This window comes from Haliaeetus leucocephalus, unplaced genomic scaffold, assembly GCF_000737465.1.
Source record: "Haliaeetus leucocephalus isolate CR32 unplaced genomic scaffold, Haliaeetus_leucocephalus-4.0 Scaffold1, whole genome shotgun sequence".
Classification (NCBI taxonomy): domain Eukaryota; kingdom Metazoa; phylum Chordata; class Aves; order Accipitriformes; family Accipitridae; genus Haliaeetus; species Haliaeetus leucocephalus.
In genome coordinates, this window is record NW_010972437.1 from 775,536 (window position 1) to 797,613 (window position 22,078).

General features: G+C 38.2%; 1 protein-coding gene across 2 annotated transcripts in view; it reads left to right on the forward strand.

Moving 5' to 3' along the window:
* MYO1B (myosin IB) overlaps window positions 1-22,078 on the forward strand; it is a 96,066-nt gene that overhangs the window by 59,814 nt on the left and 14,174 nt on the right. Inside the window, exons 13-22 of one of the 2 annotated variants that reach the window (XM_010563964.1) lie at window positions 7,770-7,874; window positions 9,338-9,400; window positions 10,211-10,411; window positions 12,476-12,702; window positions 12,877-13,077; window positions 14,361-14,454; window positions 14,904-15,053; window positions 17,221-17,289; window positions 18,981-19,067; window positions 19,363-19,449. In XM_010563964.1, the coding sequence (XP_010562266.1) occupies window positions 7,770-7,874; window positions 9,338-9,400; window positions 10,211-10,411; window positions 12,476-12,702; window positions 12,877-13,077; window positions 14,361-14,454; window positions 14,904-15,053; window positions 17,221-17,289; window positions 18,981-19,067; window positions 19,363-19,449 (1,284 nt within the window). The remainder of the gene's footprint in view (window positions 1-7,769; window positions 7,875-9,337; window positions 9,401-10,210; window positions 10,412-12,475; window positions 12,703-12,876; window positions 13,078-14,360; window positions 14,455-14,903; window positions 15,054-17,220; window positions 17,290-18,980; window positions 19,068-19,362; window positions 19,450-22,078) is intronic. The other variant, XM_010563973.1, reaches the window with a different exon arrangement.

A 22,078-nucleotide genomic window follows, 5' to 3' on the forward strand; every position in this document is an offset into this window, starting at 1 on the left:
ATGAAAAAGAAGTGAAGGCTGTAGAAGGCAAATGACTGAGGGCCTGGCAGGTTTCAACAGAGATGAGCAGAAGACTGGACGTTGTAATTTTATGTTGTGTACATCTCCTGGGTAGATGAGGACTAGGGTATGTAAAAATGAACGTCATGGAGGAAGTGTGAATATTTCATCCCGCCTAGCCTTCAGAGATAAAAATGTCTGTCTGTGCTAGTTGGCTTAAAGGCTTTATTCTGAATCTTCAGGTGCCGCTATGTAGCTGGACCATATGACGAAGCTAATGATTTGGAGTGCAGTTTTATGAAAGTTAAGGCTGCCAAACAACGCTTATGCTTGAAATTTGCCAGGCTGTAAGAAGACAGTTTGAGAGTGTGAATGCTTTCTGCTCAATCACTTGGCGGAGCGGTTTGTTCCACGTATTTTAGCCTGATGAGAAGTGGGGATCTGCCGGGTATAGAGCTGCAAAAGTAAAGGCTGCAGAAAGAGAGGGACTGTTTCCATTTGGCCCTCAGACATCTGCTGAGGGTTGACCTGATGTGGTATAAATGCCTTGTCTTTGGGGACAGCATCTGACCAACTCCTTTTGCTCCAGGTACACAAGAACATGCAAAGACACGGCAGCATCCATCATATTCTGCATAAAAACCAGCAGTAAATAAAAATACCACCAACAAAAGAGCCAAACCAGCCACCCAGCAGTAAAACTAGGTCCATTTCTCACAGTCTGTGATGCATTTTGATAGTGCTTCTGTTTATTTATGGCAATTAGCTTGTTTCTTGTGTGTAGAAGTCCCTTCTGGTGATGGAAGGAAGCTTGGTCATATTGCGTGTACTACGTAAACTGTGATCTGGACATTGATAAAATGCCAATATCTTTATTGAGGGAATCTGTCAGAAACATGAAGAATGCAGTTTCGTTATATTAACATGTTCATAGTTGTGGTAATTACCTGTTTTTAGAGGGAGATAACGAAATAAGGAGGAGGTAAACAATGAAAATACCGTTCTGAGATGTTTTAAAGCATGAAAAAATTGGGGAGGTATTTCCACTTTTACCATAAATCTATATGACAGCTTGGTCCAGTTGCTGAATAGTTGCTTTGCCTTTTTCTATTCTGTTCATTATATGAGGGAAATTACAGTTGCAGAACATGCTGAGCTCTGAGAGATTGCTGCTGGCCCAGAGACTTCCCCCCGCTTTCCCCCTCAAGGATGATTTTACTGGAGAAGGGTCTAGTTGTTTGCTAGAATGATGACTTATTAGAGAAAAAAAAAGCATACAGAGAAAATTGGCTTATCAAGATCTTCTTTTATCTTCATCTTTTTTTTTTTTTTTCCTCCATTCTTTTAGGCTCTGGGGACCCTTTCTTCATGTCTTGAATTTGGTTCTACCTCAACCATGGATATCTGTTGTTTTGTAGTTGCCTTAATCTCCAGACTGTAATTTCCAGCTGCTTCTTCTAGGCACTCTACCTTGCAACAGATTTCCTTTTCAAAATTGTTCAACCCTTTTTGGATGCCCATCAGCATATCATATACTGGCAAGCGACAGTGCCAAAATGCGTGTACCTGGCCCTCTATTAAATCTGATTGCACAAGGCAAAGCCCAGTCTAGTGTGAAAGAGGACAACTAAATTTTTTTAATCTATAATTGTTCAACTACATCTGCGGGAAAGTGCTAGGACAGAGGGGAGCTTTACAGAGAAGGACCCTTGGTTGGACCCCTAGGTGCTATGGAGATTGTAAAATACTGTTAAAGCAGTAATTTCCTTAAGTGTTGGAATGCTCAGAAGCAGAGGTGCATCCCAGGAAGTTAATCACCATTTAATTAATCACATAATAATTTAAGTATTTAGAGAGGCTTATTTTGTAAAACACAGGGTTATGAAGTAAATCCCATAGGCTGGCTGTTTTCAACAGAGGAAATATTTGAAATGCTGGAGCAAATATACACAAATGCTCTGCTTCAGGTTGTGAGAATAACATTTTGCCCTACAGCAGCTATTCCAACTTGATAGAGGAATGGATATGATTATATAGTAGGTTCTTGCCTATTTGTAATTCCTGTTGTTCCAGGACTGTAATTTATCAGGTTGAGTTTGTTGAAGTGATTGTACCTGGGTTTCCTCATGGATCACACATGCATTGTGTGCACTGGATTCACTGTAGTTTCTTGCCCTTTTAACTCCAAATCTGATTTAGACCCGTGTGTCCAGACACCACAGCAAGATGGATTTCAGAGTGCCTGGTTCTCTCTACCAGTGCCAGTAGCATCAATAAGGACTGAAGTTGGTTGTGCTATGCAAATATGGAAAATGGATAATCCCTGAAGCTTTGGCATATATCTTTCTTGCTTCCATTAGGTACACTGAAACATGGTTTGATTACATATACATGGAATATTTATAGTTAAACAGTATGCTTCTCTGGTTCTTTGCCTATAGAGATACTTACACGGAAGCACAGAGCTTACTCTAGTTTACATGAGATATTTTTCAATTAAGTTTGATTACTTGAATTTTTGTATATGTAAACAGACAAGGGATAAATATTGATAACATCTTCACTAACTGCAAAAAATTAAAAAAAAAATTTATAACTGGTCATATGTAGCTCATTGCTGTCTAAGATAAAAATAATGTCTTTTATTTTCTTTAAATGCACTTTCCCCATTTTGCTGATTATAATTTTCTAATATTTATGTTTCTTAGTTTCATCTCATAAACTCATATGCTTCTGCGGTCATACATAAAAATCCCTATCCCCAGACACCACAGTAGGATATAAATTAAATTTGCTGGTTGGTTTCACCATTCATTCCTCCATTCATCTCAGTGAAGCGAGTATGTTGGTCTTTTATCATCATTACTTTTGCCATCTAGTTTTTTCTCTAGGAGCCTCAGTAGTAGTCTAGGGGCCTGATGGAACTACCTGGGATCACCTGCTGATGTTAGGAGGAGGTCAGAGACTTCCAATGCCTGGAGCTGTGTTGATGTTGAAAAAAGTTACTTCCTGGGGCTATATGTGTTAGAGCAAAAGCACCAGTCTCTGTATGTCTTTCCATCCTCTACATAGATCAAAAAGTTCATTTTAATGGCATTGGTTCTTCTGATTTCAACAGACAGTCTCATGACTTGAAATGTATAGGGTTTGTTTTAAAGTATTCTTTTCCTTTAAATACTTATCATGTATTTTTTATTTGTATGTGTTCATGTAAGGTATTTGAAAAGGTGTTGCTGAACATCTTTTTGTCAATGTGGTTGTAGACTAAGCAATATGTAGATTTTTTTAACTGGCTCTCAACAAGAACTGGTGTGATGAAAGAGTAAGAAGGAAGATGAAGTATTGAGAAACACCTTGAATAGGTGTGATACTGATGATATGGATCAACTTCATATGCTTGATTTGGGGAAAACAGTGAAAGCGGAGAGGACAGAAGAAAATGGAACACTTAAACTAGGACTTCATTAGGTAGGTGAAAGATAAGAATTTATTCCTACCTACTAGTATGGAAAAGTATGCAGTTTTCAGTTTTAAGTAGGTATCTTAGTTGCCTCAGAGTCACTGGAAATGACTGGAATCTGGGTACTCAAAAGTGAATTTGAATTCTCTACGGCAAGAGAAGGTTAGAAGGTAGCTGCTTTTCGTAGGAAAACGCCCTGGTTTAGATATTTTGTGTTTGTAAATCTAATGCAGGAAATTACACTCAGCATCAGCATATGGAGAGAGACATTTCTGCCTGAAACCAATAAGAGACTTTTAGACTTTTTTTTTTTTTTTTTTGACAAAAATATTTTTATTTTGTCTGTTTGCTATTGGTATTTTAGTGGTATAACAATATATAAGGTCAGGAACATCCATACATTTTTCTTCAGATGATTGCATGATACACGACTGGAATCTTCTAAAGAAAAAATGAGGTAAAACATTAAGGAACAAAAAAATATTTCCTTAGACTTTCAAGCACCTGTATGTAATTCCTGTAACAGCAGTGGTTCAAAACTAGAACTTTTTATCTTTTCATGGTTGACTCTAACAACCTGAGCAAGTACAACATCGTGATCTGCTTGCGTATATAAGCATTATATTTTTGCATGGAGCAGAATTTTTTTAGAGTTCAAAAACTTGCTATTCATGAAATGCCACCCTGATGCCCAGTAGTTTGAAGGTTGATAAAGAATAAAGCTGTATGAGCACGATACCATTATTTATGAAGTGAAAAACATGGTGAAGTAGACTTTGATTTTTGTCAGTGAATTTTTCTACTTGTCTAAATTTATTGTTGCACCTGATAAAAGATTGAGAGGATAAGCCGAGGGTGGTTGGTTGATCTGTAGCTATAAATTTGACATGACTTTAAGTCTATTTGAGGTGACATTCTGTTTCCCAGCACCTTTAATTTCATTTGAGAGACCGAGTGGTTTTTTCCTCCCCAAAGGTTATATTTTGTATTCCACAGTGATTTCAAAGGCATGGTTTGAAATGCTGCTGTAAAAATGCAGGGATTGAAGTGGTGCTTTCAACATTAAAGTAGCAGAATTACAGCCTGGAAGAGAAGCTGACACTTTGAGAAGTGCTGGTCTTAAATATTCTTTTTCCTAAATTTTCCTAAGAATATTTGAATTTACTAAGTCTTTATGAAATTTTGGGTCCAACCATGCTGCTTCTGTGTTGGTCAAAACCCTTTCTGTCGCTTAATGCAAATGGTCAGCGTAAGGAGCAAGTACAGTCTCTGATGGCTGGGTCCTTCAGCGCATTTCTCCTGGATGGATTTAGTGATATGCTGTCACTGACATTAATCATTCTCTATTGCCTTATACAAAAAAACGTCAGAAGTCCTTTAGATCCCTTCCAGTTCTGTCATGTTAATTTCTAGGAGCCTTCATTAAAATATTGGGGGACAGTTCAATTGTGAACATTCATCTATGCTTTGTGAAGCCCTCACATAATTAAAAATTATAGATATACAAAAAGGAGAATAAATTCACAATCTCTGCTGCCTTACTTAGATTTGCCCAGAGATAAATACTCTAATTGTTTTTTTCATACAGTGTTTCTTAAAACCTGTAAAAGGAAATGCCTCTTTCTGAAGTGTATTTAATTTACCGAATGTCTTCTGATCTGTTCAGAGTTAAGTGTTTTGAGAATTTTAGTAATTCCAAACATTTTTCCTCATTTTCTTCACTGTAATTAACTGTTAGCCTTTTGCTCTGTATCGCACATAAAGAACAAAATCGCTACTGCTCTTCAATGACTTTTTTTCCTGGGATAGCAATTTTCAGTGGCTTGGCAATGTCAAATAGAATTTCATAGCTTAAAGTGAGTGATTTGTGAAGAACTCTGTGGATTTTGGTTTGCCTTTCTTTGGCAAACCATAAATATCACGGATACAGAGCAAATCAGGAAAGCATCTAGCAATTACTTTAATATATTGTTAATGACCTTTTAGTTAGATGGTTTAGCTGGATTTGCGGTTCAGTTTCCATCTTCTTTTGAAGACGAAGACTGCGCATAATATGTGAACAAAAAGTCTGGCAGTCCTTGTAATCATAACAACATGGTCTTTTGGAGAAACAATCTTTCTGCGTTGGGTGGCATGTGCCTGGCAGGAGGATCCAGTGTGTGTTTTACCCTTCCTCTTTGTCAAGGTGATGTGTCAGCTGGGGTCCTTTTACTTCAAACTCAATATATCTGAAGTGATGGCCTTATCTGAGTGTGTCAAGTAAACTTTCACTCATTATTCCTCTAGTACTCTCTCTTCCCTTCCCCATTCTCCTCTCCCTTTACTGAGATTTGTCTACCTAAGGTTATATATATCGCTTTTTGAGACAAAAGATACGTGGTGGTTTAGAGTCATGGCAATGCAACAATGCTGTTCTGTGTTACACTCTGATGTGCCTCAATCCCTTGGTTTATTTGATAATGTTTGGATGGTACCTAAAGATACTCATCTACAAAGAAGTAATACATAACATTTATGTAGTACTTCATATTTTCAGTGACATACAAATATGAGTCTGATAAAAAGAGTGATCTACTTGGTATGCTAAATAAATGCTAATAGATATATTCTGTGTTGTTATGGAAGTAGTACAAGTACTGACTGCAGTTTATGTAATTTCTTTTTGCAACAGAATGCAGTAAGTATGACTTGTTTGCAGTGCTGATTTTGATGCATGCCAAATTTTAACTTTCTCATCTAGAGCTATGCAAGTTTTGCAATCTCTGATTGATAATTGCGGTTGGTGTGAGGGGCAAAGTTTAATGTGGCTGAGAAAGTTTGGTGATCAGCTATGATTTTGCTTTACCTAAAACTAAAATGATAGAAGTAATCTGTGCTACCTCAGTATTTTCTAATCTGCTTGTGTGTTCTTAATCTCGTTTAGCAACCAGATCCTTAATTTAAACATTTAAATGATTGCAGTTGCCCTTAGTCATAAAAATTCTATCACCATAACTTGAGCTTCACAGATATTGTATAGCAGACTTATTTGATAGCGTGAAAAGGCGTAGTGGTTTATTCTGCAAATTTTCAGGCTTCCTAAATAACCAAAGTGTTCTCGATGACTGGTAACTAAGAAAGGAGAGGAAAAAAAGGTGCGGGGCTAGGGGGGAACCCCGAAGCCGAGAAGAGAAGACCAGCAGCAGATATCCAAAATTCCTTTTGATTGCAGTTGTTTCTGCAGATGCATGTAAGGAATTCTTACAATATTAATGACTCTTTCAAGCACTGGAAAAAACCAGTGAGGCTGCTCTTCCCTTTTTCTATGAAAGGGGCATTTTAAACCGGTCCTCAGGATGGGCACGTGGCCTCCAAACTGCACTCATTTAAGATAATGGAGACGAAGTGCTGAACCAGAGCTTTTATGCTGCAGTCCTGGCCCTGGTGATGTTAGCAGTAAAACTTCAGTTGACTCGAGCGTGCGAGGGCTTTACCTGTGGTATTTAGGGGCTTGCTGCGGCCATCATTTCTGATGCCGACACGTGTCCCCCTGGAAGCGTGCTGCTGTGCTGCCGCAGCCCGGCTCCTGCAGCTGCGATGGAGGAGGCCGCGGTGGCTGCAGCCACTGACCAGCCGTCCTGCTGCCCACCCCTCCTTCTGGGGTCTGCTCCGCTCCCCGGGCCCTTCTGCAAAGGGTCACACGCATGCTTGCTCCCTAACCCAGTTTTATATGAATTAGCCTTTTAGAGGATTTTTGGTTGATAAATTTCTTTTAATTCCCATAATTTCAGGGGGCAATTACATGAACAGTTTGTTGGCAGGGAGATTGACCTCTGGAGCCAATAATCTCTTAACCCAGGCTCAGCTGTAACCAGAATAGCAGTTTGGGCCTCGATCTGTAGTGAAATAGGATACTTTGTTGGCTACTGAGTGGAAAAGAGGTAATGCTACTGTCATAATTTCATTTATCAGAACCTTCAGGAGACCACATTTTACATGTGGGGACAGATTAGTGCAGGCAAAACTTTTGTTGTTTATTCCCTGACACCACAGGCGCCCTTATGACTTGTCCCAAGGAATCGATACAGAGGCATCACGAATACAACCTACAGAGGTTTTGTCCCTCCCAATGCAGAAAGCCTCAGGGGAGCATTTGGTCTAAAATTTCCAAACTAGTCTCAATAAAACATTACTCCAACCATCACATCACAAAACTGGAAGAAGTAGTTAATAAAGCAGCTTGTTGACTTGCAGCTACTGCAGTAACTTACTCCAGCTGAGTTCCAGGGTGTTTACACAACAGCAAGTGCAAACATGTTTTATCTGGCAGGACAACAGCTTTGAGCAATTCATTATCAACTACTGTAATGAGAAGTTGCAGCAGATCTTCATTGAACTCACCCTCAAAGAAGAGCAGGAGGAATACATCCGAGAGGTAATACTTGAATGGATCTTTCCTTATCCTCTCCTCTTCCCGTTGTCCCTGTAAAGATACACAGGCATGCATGCTGGAATCTCTTCTCAGGTCACTTTTTGACCACAGGCCTGGCATGGAGCACGTTTGTGTAGGACTGCGTGGTAGTTACATGAAGCAAAAAAAGTTGGGCTTGGTTTTGTTTCACATTATGAGCTCTTCAGGTGAAAACCAGAGCCAGCTCTCATTCATTAGCAACAATGACTGGCAGTTCTGAGCAAGGGCTAATTCATTTATTAGAAGACTGATACCACTTTCTGGTATTAGTGCCATTACCCTACAGCCTGTGTTTTGGATTACACAGTAGTGTCTGGGATACACCCCAGCAGCGGCCGCAGCTAATCCTGTTGCAAAAAGGAGTTGGGTGGGTAAAACCAGTGTGCAAGATGAAAGAAACTGCAAATAGATTTTTGGTTCTAGTTTGCTTTCAGTTAAGTATTGAAGGGAGCTGTGTGAGCTCTATGGGTAAATTTAAGATGTGCTTTGGAGCCCACACTCTGGTGTTTGATGTTATTCTGTGAGTGAACATCAAGTTAAAGCTTTAATAGGTTTTAGCAGTACTCCCCATGATACACAGAGCTCAAACAAAACACCAGCTCACAGCTGTAGAAACTGGCATACACCGTCTACTCAAATTGGTTAATACCATTTTGCTGTATAAACATTTTAAAAAATTAAATAAAGTTCCTGCCTTATAATCCTGAGGATAATATGAAGTTTGGGCATGTCTTTTTGCATTCAGTGGTGAAACTCTTCATTACTGCAGTTTGGTTCTTGAATGATATTTAAAATGCTCTGAAAAAAACTAAACTGTAAGAAGCACCACAGAAAGGAAATTAAGAATAAAATTAATATTGTCTTTTTCCTGTCCTTTGCCCTACCAGTGTTACCTCCTGATGCATTGGCATCTCATCCTGGAAATTTTGAAAAAAAATTAGGATATTAGGAATATCTGAACAACAGCCAGACTCTAGATTTTTCAGATGGTCTCATCTAAATTTAGCCCTCTTTCTTCCTCTCATTTAAAAAACCCCAACAACTAAGAGCTTAGAAATTTTGATCTCAGATGCTTGCAGTGAAATGGGCTTATTTCCTTATAACCAGTGGGAGCGTGGGCAGAGCGGTGCTGGGGCGGGTGGGTGGCGGGAGGAGCCTGGCAGGGGGCCAGGGGAGTGCATGGGAAGCTGACACGGGTGGGGGAAAGGAATGGAGAACAAGTTTGGCAGCCGCTCAAGGACAGTCATTTTGCACAGATAATGTTAGTAGTAGGTGATTGCATTTCTTTCTTAGTAAATAAAGTATTGGTAAGCATATAGAATTAAATTTGAAAGTAATATCTTAGTTAACTGGAATATAATTTAAATTGCCTAGAGGAAAAGCTCCCTCAATTATTTTCCTGTTCATACATTTATTTTTTCTTACAGGGGATTGAATGGACTCATATTGAGTATTTCAACAATGCTATAATTTGTGACCTAATAGAAAATGTAAGTTATATCCAAGAATCTCTCTGAATAATTTTTTTAGTGCATGGATTGAATTTAGCCGTTAAGTTCGTATGCATCCTCATGCACTTTGATTTTATAAAACAAGCCACTCATTGTATTAGTCATCTCATTTTGTATGGTAAAAGTTTATTTTACTAAAAAAATTTTTTTTTTTATGAGGCTATACGTTACTTTGTTAGAAATGTTCAGCAGCACCTATGGGGGGGGGGAAACAAGCCCCCCCCAAAACCCAAACCAAAAACCAACAAACCAAACAACTCTTAAATGTTTACATTTAGTGCTGTGTTCTACAGCAGATATCACATGCTGCATTGTAAATAACATTTCTTTTTATATGGAAACTAGGAAACTCAACAACTTGTTACTGAGTACTTTAGGTACAGAAAGTACTTGTATCTATTAACAGGACTTCCTATGGACTTAGCACGGCAAGAAAGATAAAATCCCTTAACAACTGGAAAAAAACAGTTTTTACCATTAGCATAAAATGTGTGCTAGTTTTACCCATAAACTGGGGACTTTCAGTTAAGTTGGAGTTTCTACAGTCTGAGTAAATGACATGAAATTCCAACATGAAGTTCAAGATTCAGATCACAGAAGCAGTCTTTCAAAAACATGGATACGAAAAGTCTGTTGGAAAGGGGGATGATGAAAAGAGCCAAGCTTTGAGACGGCTTGAAGAATGGTTTCTGGGTAGCAGAAGTCAAACATGAGAGAGAACTCTTCTTTTTATGCATAGATGGAAGTGTGATGGAAACAAACACTAAAGCTTTTGTCTTGAAACTTCAGAACCAAACTGGAATCCTGGCCATGCTAGACGAAGAATGCCTGAGACCAGGAACTGTTACCGATGACACCTTTTTAGAAAAACTGAACCAAGTCTGTGCCACTCACCAGCACTTTGAGAGCAGGATGAGCAAGTGCTCCCGGTTCCTCAACGACACCTCCTTGCCTCACAGCTGCTTCAGGATTCAGCATTACGCTGGCAAGGTACCTGGGGAAGCAAGGGAGTACGTGGGGAGGCTCCTTCGTCCATTAAACGATGTTACAGTAATGGAGAGGAATTGCTTGAGTTAACAGTTAATCAAAGAATCCAGTCCTGTGTTAATCTTTTTCATCTTAAGCCTAAGATTTGTGATTTGGGCTGGAAGGTTTTCAGAGATCATGCTGCTCTAGCTGAAATCAAGGGCAGCTCTCCTTTCATCAGAGGAGAAAGATGTCCCACGTGCTTTGGTGGTGAACTGCTTGTGCTGCTAGGTCTCTGGAAATACAACGTTGTTTAGAATGACAAAAATTCACACATATCTGAAGGCAGGATATTTTGGAAAACATGTTCTTTGCAACTGAACTAGCTGAAGTCCTTAGTCATGTTGATGAGAAAGTGGAGGTTTTGTACATTTGAAGGCACTGAGTTTATTTTGACAGTCTGTGTGTTTAAACAGATGGAAGAGAAAACGATACAGAGGACTTGCAAATGGTTTGCTTTTTAGAGCATAAGCAGCGTGAATAAATACAAGTCTGATAGTTTTTGATGTGTAATTCAGTATGACCTTATTAATGAAAATCAAAATAATTAATTTTGTAAAAAGAAGACAGTTTTTGAAAAAATTAAAAGTAAATGTAGGGGTTAAAACTATACCTCTTGTTTGAAGCTGCTGAACTGTTAATTTCACAGAGGAAAAAATATTTGGAAAGTGTTTCATTTTCCTAGGACTGTGTAACACTTCCCTAGTTTTTAGCATTTTCTCGGTCTTACAATTTTGAATAGCTCAATAATTTGCTTATTCAAAATAGTGCTGGAAATGTCATAGTTTCAGCCTTTGAGGCAGCCATTTGTTAACTTTGTTATGTTTTTGCCAAGAAGATTTTGTAATTGGATATAATCTGTCAGGGATTAATTCTTAGATATTTCTTTGGTTGTCAAAAGTCAAAGCGAGTTGAAAATACCCTCGGTACTTTGAGAAACTGCCAACAGGTTGTGTCTTAGCAGACAGTGAGGGTCTTCGATTGTTACTGGCCTTCATTTACCCAGCAGAGCAATCAGTGAATTCTTCCTATTTTGGGACAAATGTTGTTTTTCCATCCTCAGCTGAGAACATTGTGATCTAGTCACTGGACAACAAAAGTTTGACTCTCCTTTTATGAAATACAAGCAAGTTCATATGAACAGTTTTTTCAGCGGTGGCATTTACCACACCTGTCAGAAACAGAAACATGCACTCCAAAGAAAAATGCTGCCTGAGTTCCCAGTTGCTTGCTGTTGTGTAAAATATGGCTATGTCAGTATTAGTTTTATTCAATATTCTGTGTACATAGTACATACCTACACAGAACTGAGAAATTGTGAAGCTGAAGAATCTGTATTACCAGCCAGATGACTTGTCACAATTAATCAAACTAAATTCCCTACCCTTAAAAATTAAAAAAGCCAGTAGCAATCCGATATCTACATGATGAAGTTCCCTTGGATGCCTCCTGGGTCTCCAGCTGCAGGTCAGAGCTTTGCATTCATGCTTGTTGTTGTTGGACTGTTTTACTGGTAAAAGTCCTTTAAAATAACAGTCCCCTGAGGACTGCACAGAGAGCTGCTTGCTGCTGCACTATCAAGAGGTGATATTTCATATCTTGTTTTAGTTAGGCAAATAACATAAGCATTAGTACTTTGAAGGGAAAGGGTATTTTTGCTGTTGTCATTCAGAAGAGAGGGAGAAAAGTTCTTGTCAGCCAAAAAAAGATTGTTTCGGAGTATTGGCAAGTGGTGGTGTATCAGAGTTATCACAGAAGAACAGGTATTTTCATTTTAGAAACCAGAATTGATCAGCACAAGGAACTGTTAGCAGTGTGAGAAAATGCATGTTTCTCAGGTAGCGTGTTCGCAGAAATTTTATCCAACAAAAAGTCTTCCAAATGTCAAATTTAAAACGAGAGCTGAAATGTCTTTTGTTTGTTTTGGATAGTGAGAAAGAAGGAGAAATCAATTTCTTGGGTCAATTTTGAACTGGCCTATGTTATAGTTCAAAACATGCTCTGATGAGTCTCTTCTGTATTGTTCAGGTTATGTACCAGGTGGAAGGATTTGTTGACAAAAATAATGATCTTCTGTACCGTGACCTCTCCCAGGCCATGTGGAAGGCCAATCACTCTCTTATCAAAGCGTTGTTCCCAGAAGGTAACCCCGCTAAGATCAATCTAAAGAGACCACCAACAGCAGGTTCACAGTTCAAGGCTTCAGTTGCTACCCTGATGAAAAATCTTCAGACAAAAAATCCAAACTATATCAGGTAAATTACCCTGTGGCAAAGCTTTGATGAATTTAAGTTTGGCGAAGTTAAAAAAAAAAAAAAAATCTTTATATCCAAGGATAAACTATTGAAATCTATGGTTCAAACTCACAGTAATAGTTGTTGACATGTACAGGGCTGCAAACAAGTGTCCCTGTTCGCTTCCCTTTCCAGATGCATCAAACCAAATGACAAAAAGGCTGCACACATTTTCAATGATGCCTTGGTGTGCCACCAGATCCGCTACCTTGGTCTTCTCGAGAACGTCCGGGTCAGAAGGGCAGGTTACGCATTCAGGCAGGCGTACGAGCCTTGCCTGGAAAGGTACAAAATGTTGTGTAAGCAGACGTGGCCCCACTGGAGAGGGCCAGCCAGGTAGGAAAACATCAGTATTCTGACCTGTCCTGTTCCAATGATTGAAATTATTATCTTCCACATGTTCTGATTTTTTTAAGTTGGTTGTTTTTTTTTTTAAATTTAATGAACTTTCAAGTATTTTAGAAGTAAATTAAAAAGTAGGCCAGTGTGGCTCAAGTGTTTTACCTATATGTTGCTCCTTAGCATCTCGTTCCAGATTTTGGATGAGTTCATTCACTGGGAAACCTATACTTTTCAGTAGGCTAGAAATTACAGTTCCTTGGCAAAGGAGATTACTTTAGTGATGAACTGGTCTACTTAATGGAAAAGATTTGCATGGGAGCAAGGAGAGCACATAGTTTCTAGAATATATTGTAGCCTTTACTGATTTGGGCCTGAAAGAAAGGGGAGGAGAGAGAGAGAGAGAGAGAGAGAAATACTGGAGTGGAATAAAAATGACTAAGAGGTTTGGAATGATCAGGAGGACGCTTATCTTTAATAACCAACTTTCAAAGTGTACGAACACCCAATTCTTTGAAGACAGTCACATGATCTTCCTCTGTCCTTTCAGGAATAATTTTGCATAATGATTGGTGAACAACTATGAGATAATACTTCTTGCAAATCAATTGTATTAAATATATAATTTTAAATTGCATAGGATTCACATGTATTTTTAAAGATAATGTCTTGGGTAGGCGAATGAGCTTCTCTTAATTCTTATTACACATTGCCACCAATAGCATGATTTAAATTTCTTTCATAATAGATTAATATCTTTAGCTACAATTTAAATCTTTAGGTTATCAAGATAATGGTAGAAGTGCAGTATTGATAACGGTAGCATTGTTACAATCATCTCAAAGATCTGTGCAATTGCTGTCTTTTCTTCTTTGTTGACATTTATAAAATGCAGTTGGTAGAATGTGGAACATAAGCATTTGTCAAACTCATCAATCTTTGTTCCACATTTTGACGTTAGTGTGAGAGCCCTTTTTCGTTTCTTTTGTTTGTTTAAGTAAAATCATTATAGATGTAAGAGGAAAAAATAGGCCATTGCTGATGCTGTTAAGTAGAATTGCTTTTTTTTCATCAAATTAATCTTTACAGTGATTATTCTTGCCTTTAGCTAAATAACCATTGAGTAAATGAGTTAGGTTTTCAATCTTCTTATGTCAAGTGCTATTTAAGAATTTAAAATATGCTTCCATATACTTTCCATAAATTAATCTGTGAATATGTAAACTAAGAAGTTTTAGAGCTGCGGGTCCTGTTTGTTAAACTCGTTCACTTCTTATTAGGGCTGGAGTAGAGGTACTGTTTAATGAATTGGAAATCCCTGAAGAAGAATTTTCATTTGGTAGATCAAAGATATTCATCCGCAACCCAAGAACAGTAAGTGAGAAATGTCTTCTGCAAAATCAAGCCATCTTTCATGAGGATAGCCTGTTATGAACTGCATAATTCATGAGGTGGTTACTACAGATTTTTCTAGATACAGTGCTTTGATATATTGCTATGTAGTATAGCATTTACAAAGGCACTTTTTAGTGTTAGACCTGTTAAAATTGGTGTGAATCAAGACTCTACACAATAGCTGTCAGCCTAAATTTAATGTAACTTCTGTGCGCTGACTTGTGACAGTGTGTCTGCCACAAACCTTGTTGATGTATCTGCCTATAGCTCTGGAGGTGAATAAACCAAAAGGTGTCTGAAGGGGGACTTGAATAAAGGAGAGATTCCTCTTACAATAGCTGTGCTTATAGTTTTTTTTTCTGGTCTCTTCTCCCCTGCTGTTTTTCTTCCAATGTGAAATAAAACCCTAAAAAACTTCACCCCCCCAGCTCTTCAAACTAGAAGATCTGAGAAAGCAGCGGTTGGAGGACTTGGCTACTCTCATTGAGAAGATTTATAGAGGCTGGAAGTGCCGCACACGCTTCTTGTTAATGAAAAAAAGCCAGATCGTGATTGCTTCCTGGTACAGGAGATATGCAGTAAGATACTATCCTCTACTAAATGGGGGGTTCTTTTCATTGTTTAATACATATTTTCATATAACCTTGATATGATATTTGATAGAAACTTCATACGATATTTTTCCTTGATATGTGTGGAGGAATATTGAAAAAACTGGATTTTATGTTAGTATTTAAGTACCAGTAATGTGAATAAAGAAAATTTAGTTTTCTGTAGACCACTATTAAGTGTTTACATTGTGCTTGTGCTTGAATAATTAAAAAGCTCACCAGAGTCCTTTAGGATTTTGTGGCCCAGCTGGGAAGAGTCTTTTTCATTCAGCTAAAATGCTGTGCTGTCTGGCCCTTACAGAGCTTTCAAAACATATGGTTAATGTGTAAAAAATGTTCAGTAATATACATGTGGAATTCAGTCATTCCTAAGGCTTTTTGTATGTTTGCCTTATTTGGAACCTTTGTATTTGAGGCTCAAGAATGCTGCTTGGGAGGATCCCAGGGATCTATTTTAATTATAGCTCATAAGAGTCGTAGTTCAATATTGTTGTTGATACAGTTCTAAAACAGTTTCAAATCTGTAGATTGGGTATTCTGTATCATGAACGGAACAGTACTGTAATATGACTCTCTCATGTCTTTTCATCACTTAGTAAATAACATTGACTTATATGATAAAAAAAGATTTATTGTTTTTGAGTTTTAAAACAATTCTTAAACATCTGAGCTGCATTTTGTTATTGTGTGCCTATCGGAAAGCTTGATAAAATATATCATACAGAAAGCAAGCATCATCTTAAAGTGCAAGTTGCAGAATTGACAATCACTGTTTTTCAGTTGACAAGCGCTTCTGTTTATCATCTTGAAAGCCATTAGTGTTTGGTTCAGTTATCATGGATAATTAGAGAGAAGTATAGATCATTTGGAAAAAGTATGAATAAGTGCTCTTTTACTGTAAAAACCCCTCTCGCTGAACTTCTGTGATTGAATGCACCATTTCTACAAACAGCATCATTACAGAATTGCATTGTGCCCATACGGCTTCATCATGATCTCATACAATCTTAATGAAATAAAAATGGAGTTACCACAGCTAGATTGGCACAACTTTTAATGTAAAGAAATGAAAACAAATACATGACCAAGTTCACATCATTGATTTATTAACTGTATACCTTTTATTGGTGAAACATGGTAGCAGTTGTCTTTGAATGCAGAATGAAGTCATAGCAAGACCCTCAGAATTACTTACGGGTGGCGATAGAGAGATTTGCTCAGCCTCTTCATGTAGATGGAGGGCACCGTTCTCCCAACCCAAAATGACTGTTATGCAGTGTGATTTGGAAGGCTTCATAAGGAACCCCTTGCATGAACAGAGCTTTTTGACAACTCTTTGTGCTGGAGGCTTGGCTAAAGGATCTGGCAGACACTTGCCTGTCTGTTCCCTTGCAAGGCATGACGGATGTCAGTCATGGCATGAATGTGGCCTAGAGGGCATTCCCTCTAGCTTGCTCGCAGAGATGTTCGCTGCAACTGAGTCGGCTGAGTGTGAAGTCTAAAAGCCTTGTCGCAAAGTCTGTCAACTGTTGCTCACTTAGTATTATAGTAACCACTGGTCTACTGGAGAACTGAGCTTTTTAGAAGGAAAATGCTCTGCTGTCCAGGAAATTTATTGTTCAAACTGGCATACTTGGATAATATTCCAGCATGTCATTCAGGAATCCATGGGTTTTCTTTTTTCCTGTTCCTAAGTTATCATCAGCGTTTGGTGTTAGAAAGGGACTGTGGGTAATAGAAACAGTGCAAGTATTATGAAAAGATGGTAAAAAGCTTAGCCAACAAACCTGAGCATTTGTGATGGTTTGTATGCTGCTCTGTTGGTGGGAAAGACAAATAAAGCTGTTACTGTTAGTATTTAATCCGTGTCACTTTTGTGCTGCTGACCATGAACTTAGTGTTTCTGTAAACAGAGAATGACATTGTCCATGCAGCATTGTTGATGGGCTTTATTTCCCCTTGAGTTGAACACAGAATCTACAGTCTCATGTGCTTGGTCAAAAATTGTTCACTTTTTACATTTAGTGCTTGTATCCTTAATCATATTTTCAGATGTTAGTAATGAAAATTTTATTATACAATACTTTAGAGTTGCAATATTCTGTTCTAAGCATCACATTTATTTCCAATACAGCAACAAAAAAAGTATCAGAAGATAAAGAGTTCGGCTATTATAGTACAGTCTTACATCAGAGGTTGGAAGGTGAGTTTCCCGTCACTGTGGCTATGTGTGCATCGTGAGGTAAGGAGCAGGTCAGAAAATATACTCCAAGGGCACTGAGCCTCCCAACTTTCATGCCTTCTGTCCATTGAGCTGTGGCTGTGCTGTAGGTGTTGTTAAATGCTCATGTTTGCAGTGGAAGAGGTGAGTTTGGGATATCTGCATGCAGCCTGGGCTATAAATCCCTGCAAATGGTGCAAGTGGAGGGCTGGGACCACACTAAACTACTGGGTTATCCTTGGGCCATCTTCTGCCAGAGAATTTGGAGAGAGGTGCCCTCTTTTTGTGGGCTGGAGTATGAATGAGTGAGTGTGGTGTTCAGAGCAGACCTAGGTACATGCTAACCGGGCAGCCGGGCAGCTCCAGAGCAGGATGGTCCAGGACTCTGTCACTGGGCTTATGAAAACTGTAACGTTGGACTGATTTGGAAGAAGTAAGTTGTGGTCGGCAGTTATTTTACAGTTAACAGGATTCTCAAAGAATGAACAAAATTGAAAGCAGGCTTAAAATAAAGAGTTTGGGTCACCTGGGCAGTATGTTACTTGGGTTAATTCTTCAATTCTCCTCCGTGTGCTAAGCAGAAGGGTGAAAGTGTACTGTACTCAACTTGCGTTGAGCAAGTACGTTACCACTGTTTGCTTGTCCTCTGCCTCAGTTTGCTACAACTTTGTTTCTTCTGAGAGGTTTGTACTTTGTGAAGGGATAATCCTGGAGCCATAGTAGAGTCTTCAGGGGTGATTCTGTAATAAGAGGTAAAAATTAGGTTAATGGCTCAATGAAAGCATCCACAGTGCTTAAAGCAACTACTGCTGTCTAGCTTCAGAAAAAATGTCCCTGGGCTCCTTGTTTTCTTATTAACCTTTCTCCACCCCACTAAATGTGCCTTTCTCCTCTATTTAAGGAAGAGAGAACTGCCTTTAATTCTGGAGTCAGTTCCCTTCCTGCCAGACAGTGAAGGAAGGGGCTGCAGTTACTAGCTATAGGTGTTAGCAGCCCTCTCCTGCCCAGAAAGTTTTAAAGTTTGCCAGCAATGAGCTAGCATAATTTGATTTTACTATTTTTTGTGATATTTTTACTTTGTCCTTATTATTTTGTTTAAATGAGTTGAAAATATCCTTTCAGTCTAATTATTGATGTACTGTCTTTTCCCATGAGGATTATTTGAAGAAAATTGGGTAAAAGCATCATCTCGCCTTGAGTTATGGTTTTCTGTTTGTCATTGGAGAACACGCTCTTTCGTGGTAGCACTGCCACGGATAAAAGCCTGGTATGACAGCAGCCTTTAGTGTGATCTAAAGCCTGGCAATTTACTTGTGATTTATTCTTTATTGCAGTCTAAATGGATAAGACACATACTGTGTGGAGGAAAAGTATTGTTGCCATTGTACACACAGACATATACATACCTCAGGTGAAGCAGCAAATCTGGGAGAAAAATGAACATTGAACTAAGATCCCCTCAACTGCTAGTCCCAAGCTCTCCCTTGTGCACAGAATCTTCCCCACAACATCGAATGTTAGCCTGTGTAGCATTTATGAATTTATTTGCTTGGGGATTTGGAGACATTGTTTTTTCGTTTTGCCTGGATTTACAGGTTGCAATGCCTTAGTTTAAAATCATTAAGAAATTATGGTTATTTTTTGAGTAAAATAATATTTTCAATTGTTCACAGTCTCGGAAACTTCTTCGGGAACTTAAGCATCAGAAGCGTTGTAATGAGGCTGCCACAATAATTGCCGCTTACTGGCATGGTACCCAGGTAAGAAAATGGCAACAAATTGTGCACTTAATTGTCTCTACATAGAATGAAGAAGGCCCTTCAGAATAAAGTTATCTGGGAATATTTTCAGTGCCTTAAACTGCTGGTTTTTTGGGTTTTTTTTCTCTTTGCTGCTAACATGTTTTAGCTGGTGCAGTCTGGGAAGCTGGGACACGCTTTAATATTTGCTGTTTGTAGTGACTGGTTTCTTTCTTTCTTTCTTGCACCATTGGGAACTTGCAGTAACCTTTTCTTTCCTAAGCTTTTCTATATCCCATTTTCAAATGCATCACAGGCGCGAAGGGAACTGAGACGACTGAAGGAGGAGGCTAGAAATAAACATGCTATTGCTGTTATTTGGGCTTACTGGCTTGGATATAAGGTACTTCATGCACATATCACATGCTCCCCTTCATTACCCAACAATATCAACGTTTAATCAGTAGTAAATAGTGCAAATTAATGACTAATACAATTGACTCTAAAATAATAGAGCATGATCATTGATTCCTTCCATTTCCATTCATGCCACACTTAATAAATCTGACAACATTCTGTATGTCAGTTTTTTGTAGAGTAGGAAATTCTTTGCATGGCAACCAAGTAGTGATTTGCACTAACAAGCCATTAGACTAGATTAAAGATGACTAGAGACAGTATTCTCAAATTAGGCAATGCATTTAACTGCATCTAAAAATGCAAAGCATGGTTTGCGGGGGGAGATAAGGTTGGGGTTTTCTGGTGTGTGTTTTGTTTGGGTTTTTTTCCCCCCTAACAAGTGCTTTCAGTGACACTATTAGTGATCCAATCGAGATTTTCACCAGGCTGTATATTCTGCACCCTGGACAGTCTTTATTTACAAGTTCAAACCAATGCTATTAGGTTTTACTAAATTCTAGTTTTAATTGATTTTCTGGTTGTGATTTGAACCAGTAAGAAAATTTCAGTAAGTACAAGTAAAGCACGGTTTTATGACCTGATCTTTTAGCAGAAAATCATGTTAGTTTGCAATTTTAAACTTACAGCCCTAGAAAAATCCCAGGAATTCCAGCATCAGCTGTTTGTTTTCAGAAGCAAAGTCCCACTGAAAGATTCTTGCTAATCCCCAGCCTGCAATTGTGGGTTATGTGAACATTTGAAATGCTGTTCGCTAGAGGCCAAAAATGTACTGGTTTCAATTAATAAATTTGTAATTTAGTTGAAAACCATATTCAGTAAATATATTAAGTTTAAAACATTTTCCAGTTATTATTTGGGGGGGGGGGGTGTTGTCAGAACACCTTGCCAACTAGATGGGAAAAATGTGCTCAAATTACATCTGGAGTATAATGCTGAGTTTGACCTTTGCTATTCTGATATAAATCTATTAGATTTCTAATGAAATGGCAGCCCTGGGAATCCAAACAAATATGTACAGAATTTCCGTCATACTAGAGAGACTTTGGAACTTTTCAGTTCTAGCTTGATACTTAGGTAGCTATGTAATTTGACAGATGCACTGTTTCCTCTACATTTGTTTAAATGCAATACATTGATAATTTATTTTATTTTTCACCAGAGTTCCTTTCACCAAAAAAATTGCTCAGTACTGCACAAGTGATATTTACTTTCCTAGGTTTAAGATGTTCTTTATAATTAAAAAGGACATGTCCAGAAAGTGGATGCAGTAGTGTTAACTGTGTTAGAGCTCCTCATTTAAATATTATAGTAGATTTGGTTAATTTTTAACATGTTTTAGTAGTTATTTTTATCAATTGACTCATAGGAAGAAATTTCATTAAAAACTGCCTCCTTATTCCTTAAATATAAATAATCTAAATATAAAAAAATATATATCTAAAGATAATAATCTAAACTGAATGAAGATTAAAAAAAGGAATTACAGTATCTGATAAGAGATAAAACTTGTCATTGGTGTGTTGTTTTATCTTTTCCCAGGGGAATGTTTAAAACAAAAGTTGCTGAAAGTTATCATCAGAGAGTGCTTGCTTTACCAAAAAAAAAAAAAAAAAAAAAAAAGCTATGGAGCTCAAGTACTCAGTTTCCTTCCCTTTCACAAGACAGACAAATACTTAGCTTTGTGGAGTCCTTGTTTTTACAGTGCTGTATAGTAGGAGCTTTTGCTCCAAGCGGATGACTGAAAACATATTCTTTGAGAGCCTACATCTAACAGAAATTAACCTTTCTAGCTACATCACAGAAGTGTAACTGGCACAAGCTGGAACTGCTGTTGCACAAGTCTGTCTGACAACATATAACTTGACAACTGCAGATATGTGGCTAGAGCTGCTGTGACTGATCCTATAATACTGGAACTCTTCGTTTTACTTGACTTTTATCATCAGATAACTGAATAACAAATGTACTGGTGTCTCCAAAAAAGTGCGATTCTGTTAAGTTGCTCACACATGCCTTTGTGTTTAGAATACTTTGCAAATTGCTTTCCTAAAATGGGAATGACTGATGAAATGTAGGTAGATGCTGATGTCTTTGTACATGAGGAAGGCACTAGGTTTGGGGGGTTTACCCCTTCATTCCATAAAGACAGACATAATACCAGGCTGGAGAGTTGTTTTTTTTAAGTACATAAAGATCAAAATAAAAAATAATCTCCAGAATAAAAGCCCTCAATACAGTGTCGGTAATTCATCATTACATACATAGTTTGAGAGTTGATTCTGTTCGGCCCAGGCAGTTGCCAGTGAAAGAAGTAGATAGTGAGATTTTAGTAAGTCTTGATTTTTATACGTGTCATTTTGATGATGCAACTGCACGCAAAGTTCTCCATTAGAATCAAGTTACAAGATACTTACCACAGATTGCGAGGTATGCACTGAAGAGAAGGTGGAAACACTGATAGTGAATAACGGGGCTGACAAAATTCTTATCTGTACATGCCACTTAAGCAGCAGTGGAGGCTTTTTTGACCTCCTGTGTTGCTTCATACCAATTCACGCTGACACGTTGGGTTTTAAAGGTTAAACGCTGTTCTTCCGTCTTTCTGTATCTTG